Source organism: Lepidochelys kempii, chromosome 4, assembly GCF_965140265.1.
Source record: "Lepidochelys kempii isolate rLepKem1 chromosome 4, rLepKem1.hap2, whole genome shotgun sequence".
Classification (NCBI taxonomy): domain Eukaryota; kingdom Metazoa; phylum Chordata; order Testudines; family Cheloniidae; genus Lepidochelys; species Lepidochelys kempii.
This window is the reverse complement of record NC_133259.1, coordinates 57,776,029-57,792,410: the sequence shown is the minus strand read 5'-3', so window position 1 is coordinate 57,792,410 and position 16,382 is coordinate 57,776,029. Positions and strand designations below refer to the sequence as shown.

General features: G+C 41.7%; 1 protein-coding gene across 6 annotated transcripts in view; it reads left to right on the top strand.

Moving 5' to 3' along the window:
- The first annotated feature begins 11,901 nt into the window (after positions 1–11,901).
- Positions 11,902–16,382, top strand: part of GATB (glutamyl-tRNA amidotransferase subunit B) — an 86,199-nt gene continuing 81,718 nt past the window's right edge. For all 6 annotated transcript variants that reach the window (XR_012158598.1, XR_012158594.1, XR_012158595.1 and 3 more), the window contains exons 1-2: positions 11,902–12,095; positions 14,863–15,013. Coding sequence is in view for 1 of the 6 variants with exons in the window: in XM_073341349.1 (XP_073197450.1) it covers positions 11,929–12,095; positions 14,863–15,013 (318 nt within the window). In the remaining 5 variants the exon portion in view is untranslated. The remainder of the gene's footprint in view (positions 12,096–14,862; positions 15,014–16,382) is intronic.

Sequence of the window (16,382 nt, the reverse complement as noted above, 5' to 3'; positions counted from 1 at the left end):
TCCAGGAGCCAGCATCCCCTCCTTTACCCGAACCTCCTGCCCAGCCCTGAGACCCCTCCCGCACCCAAACTCCCTCCCAGAGCCTGCACCCTGAACCCATTCTTGCACCCTAACCCCAGGCTCAGCCTGAAGCCCCTCCCACACTCCAAACCCCTCAGCCCCAGCCCAGAGCCCACACCCCCTCCTGCACCCAAACCCCTGTCCCAGCCTGATGAAAGTGAGTGAGGGTGGGGGAGAATGAGCGAAGGAGGGAGGGGGGATGGAGTGAATGGGGCAGGACCTTGGACAAGGGGTATGGCCTCAGGGAAAGGGGATGGGCAGGGGCGGGGCAAGGGTATTGGGGTTTGTGTGATTACTGTTACTTCTACTTTTTCTTTGAGGTAGATCCTGCGTTGCACTTAAATGCAAAAAGTGATCTTGTGCTTAAAACGGTTGGAGACCACTGGTCTACATGGACATTCATCTACCTAATTACACTGACCTTGATTCTACACTACTCGTGGAGGTGGAGTTATTAAGTTGGTGTAGCAGGGCAGTTCCGTTGGCGAGAGTGAAATTTTAAGTGTAGACACTCCCACAGTTAGGTCTTGCATCGACCTAACTCTGTAGTGTAGACCAGGCCTTAGTAAATCAACAGATTCTATTACCAACTGACTGACTATACCTGGTTCCAGTATGGGATCTATACTGAAGTTCTGATATTCCACTACCTTGTGTAGCCATTTACTTTACCCTGGTGTAGTAAATTACACCTTTTGCAAAGTGGGGGTAAAATTCTGTGATTTCCATTTCTCATCATTTTGTTATGAATCTTGTGAAATTTCTTGTTTTACTTCAAGCCCCAGTTCCTGGAGTCATATTATATTACATGAGACTCTCAGCTTTCATTTTTTTAAAAGTAAGTTTCCGTCCTTCATAATTGCAGAACAGACCTTGAAAAAAATGAACCCTAGTGGCTCAAAAATCAGAAGGCAAATAAAAAGAACCCAGCATTTATTTTTAAAAGTCCCATGATTTTTAGGCCATCTTATGATTTTTGGGGGGAGGGAGCTTGACTCAAAATTTTTTGAATGCTTGGGGTTGTCAATACTGAAAACTACCATTCTGATGCATTCATAGTACATATGGGCAAAGCAGTGGAAAATCAGACCCTGAACATCTAAGCTAAGAACACAGACACCTTGTGAATAGACAAGTTGTAAAATGAATAGCTTAACTGGACACATGCAATTTAATTAACTTGTCAAAAATAATCTGTATGTGATAAAAGTGGCTACATTGTAATTCAACTTGCTCAATTTATATCATTATAATTGATGTAGGTACCACCTTCACCAATAAGTGGTACTGTATTTTTAGCATTAAGTGTACATTAAATAATGTTTTTTGAGCCATCTTTTGATTTTTGACGTTCCCTGCCCAGCTCCACTCTTTGTGAAAGCTGGTGTTGCCAATTTATACTGAGATATAGTTTTGGCCACTGCATCCCTACATCAGTTAATTTTGTGTTCCTTTCCCCATAATGACTCTGAACCCGCAGCCCCAAATGAGCTAATTTTGTGCTCCCAGCTCTCAAAGCTGCCCCAGCTACCAGTCCCACAATTCTGCACTATCCTTGCCTCCGAGCCCCACATCTGAAAGGCAGCGCCAAAAGGAATCCTCTTTTCCAGGCTTGGTGTTTCAGCATTAGAGAGGAGAAAGGAGGAGTAGGCAGGAACTATCCCATTTTTCACAGTGGGAGAGGAGAGAGCAGAGCCACCCAGAGCTGCTGGGTTTATTTTGCTCACTTCTCTCATACCCCTCTTGTGAAAATGGCATTGGCTGCTCTCTTTCCCAGCTTCTGTATGGAAAATCTTCTCTGTGCTCCTGACAGGAGGGGACAGACTTCTGTCTGCCTCCTGCTACATCTCTTCCAAGGAGGCGGGGAAGCTAGCCAACAAGAGGGAGACTTCCCCTGTGTAGTCTGAAAACCATATGAAAGGTGGAGCTTATTTTCACTATTTAAAACCCCAGCCCCTGTGGGTTAAGGAAAACCCATAACTAATTAACATAGTTGGGAGCCCACTGGTGCCCCCATTGCAAAGTTCCTATTGACTTAAATGGGAGCAGGATCTGGCTCTAACTATTTAGGGTATATTTAGCTCTTGACTTAGTATTTTGGCTTTGGATTGGTATTTGTTAAATCTAGTATCAAAGTGCATCTCCTTTCCAATTTTATTACTTATAAAAGGTTGAAAAATTTGTGCTGCCTTGAGGGCAACAGTCATATGAAGAGTTATACATCAGCACACATGTATCTGTCATTGTGATTCTTCCCTTTTCTGCTATATTAAAGGGAGAAAGGTGTAGGGGTGGGAGAGGAAGGGGGGAAAGATTAAGCACTGTTATTATTTTACATGATCTGAGATTTGCCCTTAAATCTCCAATTATGGGAGCCAGATTCTCTGTGTAGAAACTTATTAACCTATCAATCAGTAACTGGTGTGAGATTGAAGTGGTTCAGTTCCAGTAACTGATTGGTAAATTGCAGTCTGAAACCAAACATTTAGGAGATGTTCCTGCTTTGCACATATTGGAGCATTTAATAAATTGGATAATCTTTGAAGTTTCTATTTCATCTTTGCTTAACGCTATCCTGCGGCATGTGCAAGGAATTCAATATGAGCCAGTAGACATGGCAGTTTCTGTGACAAGGCTGATCCTGCAGACCTTGCGCTCACAAAACTCCCATGGACTTCAATGAGAGTTTTGCATCAATAAAGTCTGTAAGATTGGTCCAGTGGTTGCTGCAGGAGCTAGAGCTAAAGAGTTTGTATCTTACAGCGTGTTTCAGGACTTCCAAGATAATTTCTGAGCCAACGAATCCACCTCTGATATCTTTTTCCATGTCCCTCTTCCCTTTGTCTCTCCTTTCCTCTCCCTTTAAACCATTAAAATTCATGAATGGGTGTTCTTTGTACTGTATCTATGTAGTAATATGTTCCCTTATGTCCTCCTCCTGATGTTAACCATAGTCGTTTGAGTGCTGGTAAAGGTGTACGATGGCATCTCTGGCTTTGTCCTACAGTAATGCCTGTGATCTATGCTCCTTTCTCCACGTTCTCTGCTACTGTGTAGACCAGAGAGCACCTTGGTGGGAGCACTGGAGGAGCATCACTAGCCTTCTCAACAACACAGCATATTTGGAGAAGAAGAAGTACACTAGCAGTCACTAGAGCCTACATAGAGTTTTTCACCAAAACTGAATATTGTGCAGCAACACCTTAATGTTAGACATGGAGTGCAGAGGTAACTGTAGAGTGGAAGGCTGCATGGTGTACCAGGCGTTGAGGGCATACTTCAGATTATTACTTTCTGTGTTATGAAAATGGAAATTTAATAAGAGCCCAAGATCCTGGAGGAACAGCACAGTTATGGGCATAAGTACTCTTCTTAATGGAGGTATAGGTATGTTTGATTTGTCAGTTTATCTGGTACATGGATGAAGGGGATTATGTGCTGGGTACCGATAACCTGGGTAGACTGAAAGGCACAAGGGAATGGTAACAAAATATAGAGGGTTAAATCCTGGCCCCATTTAAGTTAATGGAAAAACTTCCAATGGGGCCAAGTTTTCAAATAGAAACTTTTACCTCAGTTCAAAACCAGCCCAAAAGGTGCTGAAAGTTCTTCTGATGGCTGCTCAATAGCCTATGTGAAATGACTCTATTGTCAATGGACAGCAGTTCATATTACAAAAATCACCACTCTTTGCACTAGTTGGCAGTTTCAGCATAAAGGCCAAGGGCTATGGAGATGATGCCACCAGTTAAGGATTTAGGACAACATGGAGGAGGATGTTTTCCATGCTGTATCTGTTTTGTAGCTAAACAAAGGAACTTGTTGCTCAGGGCTGTCCATCTGGAACCATTCATACGCACTCATATATTCATACAAATAAATTCTTTGGGTGATGAATAAAAATAAACAGGCCTACACATCATGGCTATGAAGTACCCACTATCAAGATGAGAAACTGATAAGCCTTTCTGTATCGGGCTGAAAATGCTGTCTGTCCAGCTAATCTATCTTTCTAGGCATTTACTCCCCAATCATCACTGTGGTATATGAGCACCTGATTTTGGGTGCTGGGAGAAAAGCCTGAAGATGGAACTTGCAGAATAAAGGAGCTTCAAGAAGCCTGGTCAAGCGCTTTATCATTCTCTCTTTATTCTCAGGAGAGCCCTGTTTACACTTCTTGATTACAATGCCCACTATCTGTGTCAGCAAACTTGACACACGTGTCCAATATAAATAAATTATATAGTATGCATCAAAATCAATGCACCTTACTGAAGGAGAAGGACAAGTGACTTTATACTCCAGCTTCCTAAGGTCATAAGTAAGGGAATCTTTGAATGCAATTAAAATCCTTGGGGCCAGGTTCAAAGCTGCTGACAATGGTTATATCAGTTACTCAATGAGGAGTCAGTGTAAGCCAGTGTGGTCCAGATCCTCAGCTGGTGTGAACTGGTATAGCTCCACAGAATTCACTGTAGTCAAAAGAACTACTTCAATTTACGTCAGCTGAGGATCTGGCCTTGGGAGTCAAAGATGGTGTAACTTAAAGACCAAAAAGACAGACACAAGGATTTGTAACAGGAAAAGCAACTAACAGGAAGGTGTAAGACTGCTCCCCTTTCTAGGTTTCAGAGCCCAAGTCACAACTTCTACGTGCTGTCTAAAAGGCTATTTTTAGAGCCCTAACATGAGCCCTGCTAGCCCAAGTCTGCCCACTCAGCCTCCCTCTTGCTTACTCCAAAATGCTGTGTAGACATACCCAAGAGAATTAAGTCGGGCCTGAGAGGGGTGGAAGTAGTATTAGTTTGAAGATTTGTTTGAACTTTCATTTGGACTTATTCATGTTTCCCCAGAAGGGGTTTAGACTTCATGTGATTGGCTGAAGGGCTAAGCCCCAGAGCACCCATAGGGGGAAGATGAAGGCTGAGAAGGCCAAGGGAAACCCCAGTGGAGTGGGATGCCAGAGAAAGGCCCTATACAATGCTGCGACCAGAGACAAGGGGGTGCCCATGAGGTGATGATGCACTATTACAAACACCTATTAGGTTCATCTTCAGAATTTGCTCTTTTTTGTCATTTTACCTTATTCCACTGAAAAAACATCAACAAATAATCAGAACATTGCAACTGGTCAAGAGTTTTTAATTCTCATTTCTTATTGCTTCAGAAGATTCAAAGCAATCATCTGTGTTAAGTACAATAAAGGCAGACTTATCAGCACAGTACTAAAGCTCTAGAGTATCATTTTCTTTTATAATGTACCCCCTTGAAGTGCTTGTAACCTATAAATAATCCTGCATTTTACAAAAATTCCTCTATGAAAAATAGCACTGGACTGGGATTTAACTCTTGAGATTATTTTTAAAGTTTGTAATTAAAAAAATAATTTTAGACTAAAATAATGCCATTATTATAATGGGCTTTACCACAAGTATTGTGTTGCTTAACAACTCTTTCAAACAGTTCCTCCACCTATTTCATATGAGACAGAGTTGTTTTTAACACAGGGAAAACACTTTGATGTGTATTTCTGGGATCAGTGGAGTTTTTCGTCTTAAACAAACTTAGTATTGGTCTTTGTTTCTATTTTTTCCTTGGGCGAGGTTGTCAACTGGAATCTTAAAACTGAAGTGAGCGCATGAAACTGAAGCTCTGAATAATTTGAAAGGATGTTGGGATAGACAATTAATATTTCAAATGTAGTTTGGATGGTATAGTTTGTCTGAAAATAAATAGTTCTGATAAGCCATAGGACTGTGTCACACTGGCTTCAGAAACAACAAAAGGTTAGGATTTAGACTTGTGCCTTGTATAATAGCACTTAGTGTTTTCCCTTATATCCAGGGGTCATAGGAGGAAGTTCTTGATCTAGGCCTGTGTTATGTGAAACCATATGCCGCTGAAATCTTATAGCTCTGACCTTATATATCAAGTCGTAGTTTCTAACAAGAGTTGTTGCTCTTAATTTAGGAAATATATGAAGCCTCAGACATAGTTACCAATAACAGCTCTTTGCAATTGCAGTTAAAGATAAGGAAGGGGGAGAAAAATAAACAAAAATATTAGCAAAATATAAGGAGAGAGGAGAAAAAGATAGTGTCTTCAAATCCTCCACACACCTTCTCCTTTCACTACACAAAATGAAGAATTGGGAGAGGGAAAAACAGACAGAAAATAAGGAATAGGAAAACATTATTACAGGATCACAAAACAAATTAATTAATGTTTCTGTAATTTGTCCACTTTGGTCACTGTCTCTGCTATATCAAAATATAGCTTCCTGGAGTACTGTGTAGTACCTAAATATAAACCTGATATGGTTCCTGAGTTCCAGTATTTTAGCTCAAAGACCTTTAAGCTGGGACCAATACCATAGGGTGTGGTCACCCTGAAAATACCATGGGTTCCCAATGAAAAGGAATGGATGTCAGCTGGAAATCATGTCAAAAAGCAGTAAAAGCTCACAAGATGAAGAGGACTGCAAACATTGTGCATGTCCAGTAACTTAGAGAAAGAGAAGAAAGAGCTTCAGTGCCGCTAAAGATGCTGGAAAAACATCCCTATGCCCACAATATTTAAGTACCATTCTGGGGGGAGGGGAGGCGTTTGGTTCTACTTGGTTAGCAGAGATATTAGGTTAGATATAGCTGAAGTTCTACTCATTGTTGAGTGAAAACAGTGGATCTGTGCTCACTTATGCCATCTGTGAATTTGACCATAGGGAATAGTCTGACGGCTTCCACAGGTGCAGTGAGGACAACAGTACCTCTGCCCTATCCAAGTAAACTGAAACATAAGGAGAGTGTTGTGTCACAGGTGATTTTCTTCTACGGATGCCAGATATTATTTTCCAAAATTAGGGTTGCACAGAATGCAAATTGCAGGGCCTCCAACCTATTAAAAACAGCATTCAGATAATTAAAGGATGGAGCCAATGATCTTATTTCCAACCAAGTTAAATTAACCTCAAATACAAAATATATACACACACCCTGACGCATTCAGTTGGAATGTAAAACTCTGCATAGAACTGCTGCAGTGTTAGGCCAGGGATCTTCGTGCCAGAGACACATCCTAGGACACAGCCTGTGGGGACTACTTGACACACCTTCTGACTTTTTTGTTTGTGTTGCGTTTATTGTATAATATCATTTGATGGCCAATATATTTTTATTAGATGGTTTTTGTCTTAGGTTAGCTTGGCACCTTTTTATGATCAGTAGTAGCACTTTTAATAAAACAAACTGGTGAGAGGCACTCACTGCCCCAGTAAAGAATACTATTTTGTTTATTACTATACTCTTCCATGCTTTGTTAGAAGATCCCCTCAAACCTGGAGGCCCATACCACCCACCTTACCGCAGTATGTCTGTATGTATGCAGAGACTTGATTAGTGGATCATACAAGGCAACTACTTTAGCTGCTTATCTGCTGTGGTCAGGAAAAAAAATGCCCGCCCTCCCTTCTCCTAATATAAGATATTGCCTAATTGGTTAACTTTTTTTTTTTTTTTTTTTTACTTTAGAAGAAGGTGGCAAAAAATATCAGTCACTGCAAGAAGCATGATGAGTTGGACCATGGTCTGATCTGCTATGAAAAATCCTTGTACTTACTAGCTGAAAATTGCAGGATGTGAGGAGAGTCTTCTTTGTTATACCTGTAGAAAAAAACAGCTTTCAAGATAAAAATGTGGTTTTAGGAGATACAGAAGCCTGAAAACATCCCTTACCATAGTTGGTTTCCATACTCAATAATCATCTTCATTCCTTTTCCTTGTAGGACATTTGGTTTTCAATAGACATGGGATCCACTCTTCCAAAAGCCACACCCTCCACTTCAAAATATAACAGAAGCCCCTGCCTGTTTTTATTTCACATGCTGAAATAAGACACTGCAGACAGTCTGTGAGCCATCCAACAAATACTTAGGCCTGAATACCCCAATCCCTGATACGCTACAGGGAGATCTTCCAGTCCACAAAAGGGATAAGAACGTATGCTAAACATAGATTACAAGAAAGCAAAATTTAGAGCGGTCAAACCCTCTAAACTGAAATTCAGGAAGATCGTCTTTCAAATAAGTGGGTGTGTATGGTTTAGATGATACACTAAGTAGAGTTTTTATCCTACATGAAATTCCAGTTTCCTCTCAGGCATCAGCTACATTCCAATAGTAATAAGTTCAGATTCACAGAAAACTGTCCCTTGGGCTCTCACCAATAGGGAAGCCTACATGATTAGTACAGATCTACTGTCATGAGAGTCTTTACGCAACACTGGAGACACCCTGCTATTCCAAGGCAGGACATGATCTATAAACACATTGTAAAGTGACTGTCACTGACTAGGGTCCAAAGGAACAAAAACCACAGAGCCCTTTAGCTCAAAGCAATCTGTTGGGAAAGACAGTTATTCCCAGCTTGCCTGCAATTGATCAGCCTAGTGTGTGTGAAAGAGGGCCAATCAGAAAGATTTTTAAAAAATAGGATTTTCTGGGAAAGGAAGTAAGAGGGTGTGTGGGGCAGCTTGAAGCACAAACACTGGATCTTTGCCAAAACTACAATTTAAGTGAGGGGCATGAGAAGGTTATTTAGGTATGGAAGGTGGATGCCCCTTTCAACGTATTAAGTGACCCCTTCCCTTTTTCAATCATATATTCAAAGGGGAGAAATCTGCTAGAGCATAGCAATGCGGGGCTTTACCTAGCATGGTTTTAATATTCATAAGGTTTTAACTTCTTACTTATTATTTGTGAAATCTTCTACTACACCACAATACTGGACTTAAAAGAAAGTACAATAGCCAAAAACTTGCCATTTTCAACTGGTACAAACATAATTACCACATTCAAAAGTGTCTGCTTTTATCTACCACTCCCTATAAAGCAGCAAATAATTATAAAATCCAGGTTAACTTCTGGAGACAATGGTGAAAGGAAATAACTTGTTATCAAAATATCATTTGGTTGCACAATAGTCTCATCCTTCAATGAGTTTGCCAGGGGCTAACCCTGCACCTGCATGGAGCCCCATTCAGCTCCATTGGGGCCCATACAGAGTTTATTGCAAGATAAATAAATTAAAACTTTAAAATAAAACTACTGATTAAACAGCACTGATCTGCAATTCAAGTTAGGAGCTCTGAACATCCCAGGGCACTACTGCAGGGGATGATGCAGAGGCAACATGGATCTTCTTTCTCCCAAAAGTGACACTGAGCTGCTGGGTCCAGTACATCTTTGCTACAAGGATTTTTTTATTTTGACTCATTATTTTCCACTCATCAGCTTTTGAGGGGATAATCCCAGAAACCAGCACTCCCAAAGTTCTGGATTGTACAAATAAATAGAAATAAATACCTACTAAGCATACCTCTCAAATGGTACTTTTTATAAGGAACATAGAGTCACACAATTTAAGGCCAGAAGGAATCATCTAATCTGACTTCCTGCACATCACAGGCCACCCACACTATGCAGTACCAACACACTAAACCCAAATGAAATGAGTCCAGAGTATTACAACCCTCAGGGGACTAGCCTGTTATGCATCACAGGCAGTGAATCAGGTGCTAGAGTGCCCAGGCCCCCACAGTGGCAGGGAAATGATTAACTGAGAGATACCCAGATAATCCTGGCAAGTGACCTCTACCCATACTACAGAGAAAAGCAAAAAACCCCTAAGGTCCCTGTCAATCTGACCTGGGGGAAATTCTTTCCTGATCCCACTTATAGCAATCAGTTAGACAAGCTCTTGAGGGAGAGAATGCCCGGAACACCTCAGAGCCCTGGCCCACCCTGCCCAAGTTTCCTTCTCCCCCTGTGGCCATCCTTGATGTTTCAGAGGAAGAAAATTTAAAAAAAAAAAAAAAAAACCAACTCCCAGAATGCATTGATGTGGGGAGGAAAATCCCTTCCTGACCCTTCAAGTGGCCAGCTGAAACCCTGAAGCATCTGCTTTAGGAACGTAAGGCATAAACTCGAAGTAAGCCTGTTGAGCCCTGCCCCTCACCATCACAACCAACCCTGTCATACAACGGCACTCATAAATTTGTTCAGCTCTCTCTTAAAATTAATTAATATCCTTCTCACCTCACTAACTCACTTTTTAATTATTTATATATATAAAAAACAGAACTATGGAACCAAAATAATAGAACATGCTATCTTTTCTAAATAATTTGTCCTCCACAGTTTTCTGAGCTTTTGGCAGCCACAACTTCCTTGCATTCTACATTTTGAGGTTTGGCAAGATGTGAGGCATAAGGGTTGCAAAATACTAGCTGGTGTCTATGTGCACCACTGTCCTCTACTGGATGAGATCAGATCTGTTCAAATGTTTGTCACTGATTATGTTTTCCTAGCAGTTGGCCTACAAAAGATGATATAAACAACAGCTAATGACTATTCTCATTTAAGCTCCACAGGCCTGTGATCTAGAACAGAGTTGTTAATTCTATTCTCCATGCCCTGTAGCTGTATAACTAGCAACTGTGATGTTTGCATAAATATGTGACAATGGATGATTATTGTTATTATTTATTTGTATTACAAGAGCCCTCGAGGCCCTACCCTGATCATGCCCTATTGCGCTAGTTTACACGTAGTAAAACAGTCTCTGTCCCAAAGAGTTTATTATTAAACAAACAAGATGGACACAGGGTGGGAGGGCCACAGAGAGATGATGGGACTTCCCCAAAGACTGGCCCATGCGCAAGTTACTCTGTCTTTGCGTGTATGGAGCCAGGGGTTAGCCAAACAGAGCAGCTTGCATTATCAGTACTTAAGCAATTTAAATTAAAATAAATTCATAACTATCAATAAAATCAAGGTATTGGGATTACCTTCTGTTCTAGGATCTCCAGGATTGCTGTTATTTTAATAGGATGAGCCTGCATACTGCAAGCACTGAAGAATCAAGTATCAAGGCTTGTTACAGCAAGATGTTTTGATACAAAGCACTAATGTCTTTTGGCACCGTGTGAAACTGTCCTTTGCAAGGGGTTAACTGGTAATCTTATGGGCCAGGAGGCCTTTGATTATAAAACACAATTTCTGTTAGCCAGACCCTTGGCCGGAGATGATAACAATCCAAAGCGGTTGTGATTGGACAGAGAGTGGGAGAAGGCCCATTTGCAGTTGATCCAGAGAATCACAGAATATCAGGGCTGGAAGGGACCTCAGGAGGTCATCTAGTCCAACCCCCTGCAGGACCAATTCCCAGTTTTTGCCCCAGATCCCTAAAGGCCATCTCAAGGATTGAACTCACAGCCCTGGGTTTAGCAGGCCAATGCTCAAACCACTGAGTTATCTCTGCCCCCAGAGATAGAAGGCCAGAGGGAGAGAGAGAGATGAGGAGAATTTATGATGCACAATCTTTTCAAAGTGGAGTCCACACATTTGCAAAAGGTTAACGAGAGATGGGCCAGGTATCTGGATGAAACCCTGCGGGGAGCTGGAGCTGGACTGGCCTCATATCTGTACAGGTAGATCCCAAATCCCTGGAGCCTGAGCTGTGGGGCTCTGGATCCAAATCTCAGTTCAGGGAGCGGGGCGGCGTCTGCCTGTGTATCCTGTGAGGCTCCTCCTTCAGCACAGACACAGCCCTGGGCTTCGCCCCTGCAATCCCAACACAGCACATACTGGAGGGCCTCCATCTCTGGAAGCGACCAACTCCCTTGATCCTCCCCGCGGGACTCCAGGGCAGAGGGGCGGGGCGGGAAGGGGAACTGTTTGTTTCGCCTGGCCTGGCGGGAGTTGTAGTTTTCCTACCCCTTTTCGCCCCGCAATCTCTCCCCGAGAGACTACATTTCCCAGGAGGCGCCGCAGCCACGGCTAGGTCAGCTGATGCATCACCTGCCCAGCGCAAGATGGCGGCCTCCATACTGCGGCGCTGCTGGGGCTCGCTTCTAGCTCAGCGCTGCAGGACCGGGGATGTCCCCGTCCTGCACAACGGACAGACCTGGAGAAGGGCGCAGGCTCCAGGGTCTATCGCTTCCGGCCGGAGAGCGGGGAATAGTCCTGCGGGAGAGCGCGGGTAAAGTCCAGGTTACCGGGGGTAGGGCGGAATACGCGGCTACAAGGCTGATAGGTTTCGGTCCGGTCCATGCGCACCCCGGTCGCTCCTCCTGCGGGATATTGCTGTCCTGTTTTTGGAGTCAGCGTCCCTGCGCGCGCGCGCGCGCACCCTCCCCCCCCATATCCCAACCCTTCACTCTACCCATCTCTCCCCCCATGAAACTTCTGCCCCAGTTTCCCCGCCCCCTGCTATGCTCCCCAATGTCATGCCCTTATTTGGATTCCCCCCACTGTTTCACATCTCCATTAATATTCCTCACCTACTCCAAATATCAGCTCTCAAGTTATGTACCCCTTCCCCTCCTATTTCATGACCTTACCACCCAAGTTACCCCCTCCCTTTCCCCAATTTCCCACCAGTTCCAGTAGATCAGACACTAGAGCATCATATTCCTGTTGCTAAAATAACTGGTTTTTAAGAACTTTCAGAATCAAAGGAGATTTTGGAAGCTCGCTACCTGCCAGGATTTGAATTCGGGTTTGTGCTTTTCCTGCACTAGTTGATAATTTAAACATTATTTAACACAGGCATCAGGTGCAGTTGCATGCTATAGTGATTGGCTTCTTAGATGAACCTAATACAGATAAAGCAATGTACAGAATTGTATGGGCTTCCTGTTCAGGGAAGGTGCAGTTCTGATACAATCTGATGTTCAGATTGCACCTGAGTGGAAATCAAAGGTGCACCTTTGCACCTGAGTGGAAATCAAGGCTCTGACTTTGTGCATCTGAATGCAGGTTCAGGGCCTTCATGCAGAAAGCTTCTGGGAAAAATAAAAACCTATGTTAGAAGGGAGATTTTTTAGGGGATATTTTCAGGTCAAATTATGCCAAAAATTTAGGTAAAAATAAGCTTTTTCCAAACTCGAGTCATGGAAATATTCCCATGAAATACTTGAAAATCCTTGTGAAAATCATTTTAAGCAATCATTCTTCTGCAGTGTTTGCAAACAAAACATTGCAGTATAGTATGTGAAATTGACTAGAAACAGACTATAAATGCAAATTAAACAGAACAGTTGTTTTTCAGAGTCTGAACTGAGATCAGAGGTCAAAATGGGAGGTGGTAAGTGAGGTAGTCTAAATTTCCACCTATTCACAACACAGAAAAGAGATGCCACTCACAGTAGATTGTGCAGGTACTTGTAATTTCATCACACCTCTACTTTTGTGTGTACTTTGATCAGCAATGAAGTAGTTTAATGTTGATATTAAAATTGACATCATTGATTCAAAATTAGGATTCTGTTCACATGAGTGCAAGCTCTCCACATTCATCAGAGGTATTGTTTCAGGTCTTCTGCAGATTCAGGCAAATATCTTTGGTTTCAAACATCATAGCTAGACACTAAATTTTTTTTTTTAATGAAACCTGAGCTTCTAGATCATAATACTGTAGCCACCATAAACAAGTAACTGCCTGCCAAGCCACCCCAAGCCAGTCCAATATGATTCCTTGTTGAGATAAATGCAGAAAGAAAACAGCATAAATAATGAAAGCAAAGTTAGGTACCCCAATCTTGCAAACTCTTACTCATGTGCTTAACTTTACTATCATGAGTTGTCTTGTTAATTTCATTCCCACTGGTTTCACTGAAATCAATGGGATTTCTCAAGGTAGTAAAGTTAAGCAGGTGTAAGAGTTTTTGGTTTTGGGCCTTAGATGTTAATTCTAACTGCTTTCTGAAATATAGCTAATGAGCCTTGTTTTTACAAATATGATTTTGTAATCTCAATCAACACACGGAGAAAAACTATTTGTTTAAAAATACTTTGTTTAAATTCCTGAAAGTTAATCCTAAGTGACAGTATTTCCATCCCATTACTCAGTTTTTGGTAGTGATGTAGTCAGTAGTTGAAGGAGAGAGACAGAACCCTGAACTCAAGTCTTGACAGCTCAAGCTTATTGTGTTCACTTTTGAAAGAAATGCTGCATTTGATGTATTTGTTTGATGTTTTTCCATAGCCCACTTATCGACTATATCTAGTTATTTAATATTGCTCTAGTATCTTGTCATACAAACCTGACTTCACCAGTGAAATATGATATTTGTGTCACTTCATTTGTACAGGGCCAGATAATTACTTACAGAAACTGTCAAGCAGTTCACACTGTGAAGGCTGACCCCCATCTCTTGCCTATATAAAAGTTATGGATGTGAGAATTGCAATTACTTTTCAGATGATATGTAGACGCTCATTCTTGTGGAGTACGTTCAGAGAGCAGTTGCTCTACAGTGAAAATTATAATTTCTTTATTATCAGACTACAAATGTTTATGCTAATGCAGTACAAACCTTTTCCAACTTGCAAGTGACTAGCTGACAATGTATACATAATTGATATGCCACCTGTTTGTTGGAGACTTATCAAAGTACATGAAATGCAATTGATATTTATAATTGGGTTGGGTACAAAATTGGGGGTTGATCAAGCAAGCTGTTGCTCATGTTGGTTTGCCTGATTGATGCTACTCATATGAGTAAGATTTCACAGGATTAGGCCTTTATTTTTTTCTTACTTATATAATTGTTCCTACTTACCATCCTCTACCTGTATATAATGAAAAAGTTTGCCTCATATTTCCCTTCTATATTTATTATGGATCAGCAGCACAGTGCTACCACATGGTATTGCAAGGGTTTTTCGGTCTTGTAGTGTTTAGAAGCTTACGGAGGTTTAATAGAGTGTATACTAATCATATTTACTTTTCCCCTCTCTTTCAGTGTTGCTCCATGGGTAGCAGTGGTAGGTCTGGAAATTCATGCACAGATCAGTTCCAACTCAAAGCTTTTCTCTGGCTCCCAAGTCCAGTTTGCAGCACCACCTAATTCTTTGGTATCTTTCTTTGATGCTTCTCTACCAGGAACTTTACCAGTAAGTTACATTTCATCTTAATTTGTCTCATAAGAGAATCTTTACATTTTTTATTGAGCAGATACTTTGAAGCACAATTCTTGTCTTTTGTTCTTCGTAACCGTCTTTGTTTCTAGCACTGTTCTTTGTTTTCTAAAACTTTGGTTCATTATTTTCTTTCTGTGTACTTACTCTGTAACTCTGTGGGTCTCAAACTTTTTTACTGGTGACCCCTGTCACGTCGCAAGCCTCTGAGTGTGACCCCCCCCCAATAAATTAAACACACTTTGAAATATATTTAACACCATTATAAATGCTGGAGACAAGCAGGATTTGGGGTGGAGGTTGACAGCTCGCGACCACCCCATGTAATGACCTCGTGACCCCTTGTTTGAGAACCCCTAAACTTGATCACCATAAATATCTGACAACTCCTGCTAGGGAATTAACTCAGGAATATCTCTTGCAGAGAATGAATTAATGGCAACTTCTTTTTGCAGTCAGCGTCGGTGTATTTGCATGGTGATGTTACTTTAGTTAATTTTCTATATTTGGTTAGTATGAAGCACTGGAAGCTCATTAAATGTGAGAAGACCTAAAATCCTATGAGTAAGGTTAAGATTTTTGTCACGGTTATTTTTAGTAAAAGTCACCAGTCGTGGGTAATAAGCAAAACTTTACAGACGCTAAAATGCTTTTAAAAGACTTGAAGAAATAAAAGTACTAAGAATAATTGCGTGGGGCCTGACCTGGGGATGACTGAAGCCTGAGCCCCGCGGTGGGGGATGAGAGACTGAGACCTGCTGTTAGGGGTGGGAATCCCACACTCACTGCTCGTGGCAGCTCAAGGCTCCTGGGCCCCCCACCAGTCGCAGTAGCACAGGGCTAAGTGGAAATGTTTTAGGAGTCTCTGAAAGTTATGGAATCTATGACTTCTGGGACCTTTGTGACAAAATCTTATCCTTACCTATGAGTGATGAGCATCTTGGATTTCTAGTTGGCCATTTGACATTACTTTGCCAAATGTGTGTTCATGTAGCTGCCGTTACCTATTTGGAATGTCTCAGTATAGAGTTATGTGGTCTTCTAAGCAAAACTGATCTGGTATGGGAAAGTGTGAACCATACTTACTGTTTGTTTATTTTATTTGTAATACACTAAAGATAAGCATGAGACTTCAGAGACTGGTAAAAGAGGGATGAGGGAGGTAACCCTAAGCCTTAATGACAGGTTTCAGAGTAACAGCCGTGTTAGTCTGTCTTCGCAAAAAGAAAAGGAGTACTTGTGGCACCTTAGAGACTAACCAATTTATTTGAGCATGAGCTTTCGTGAGCTATAGCTCACTTCATCGGATGCATACCGTGGAAACTGCAGAAAAGTTTCCACGGTA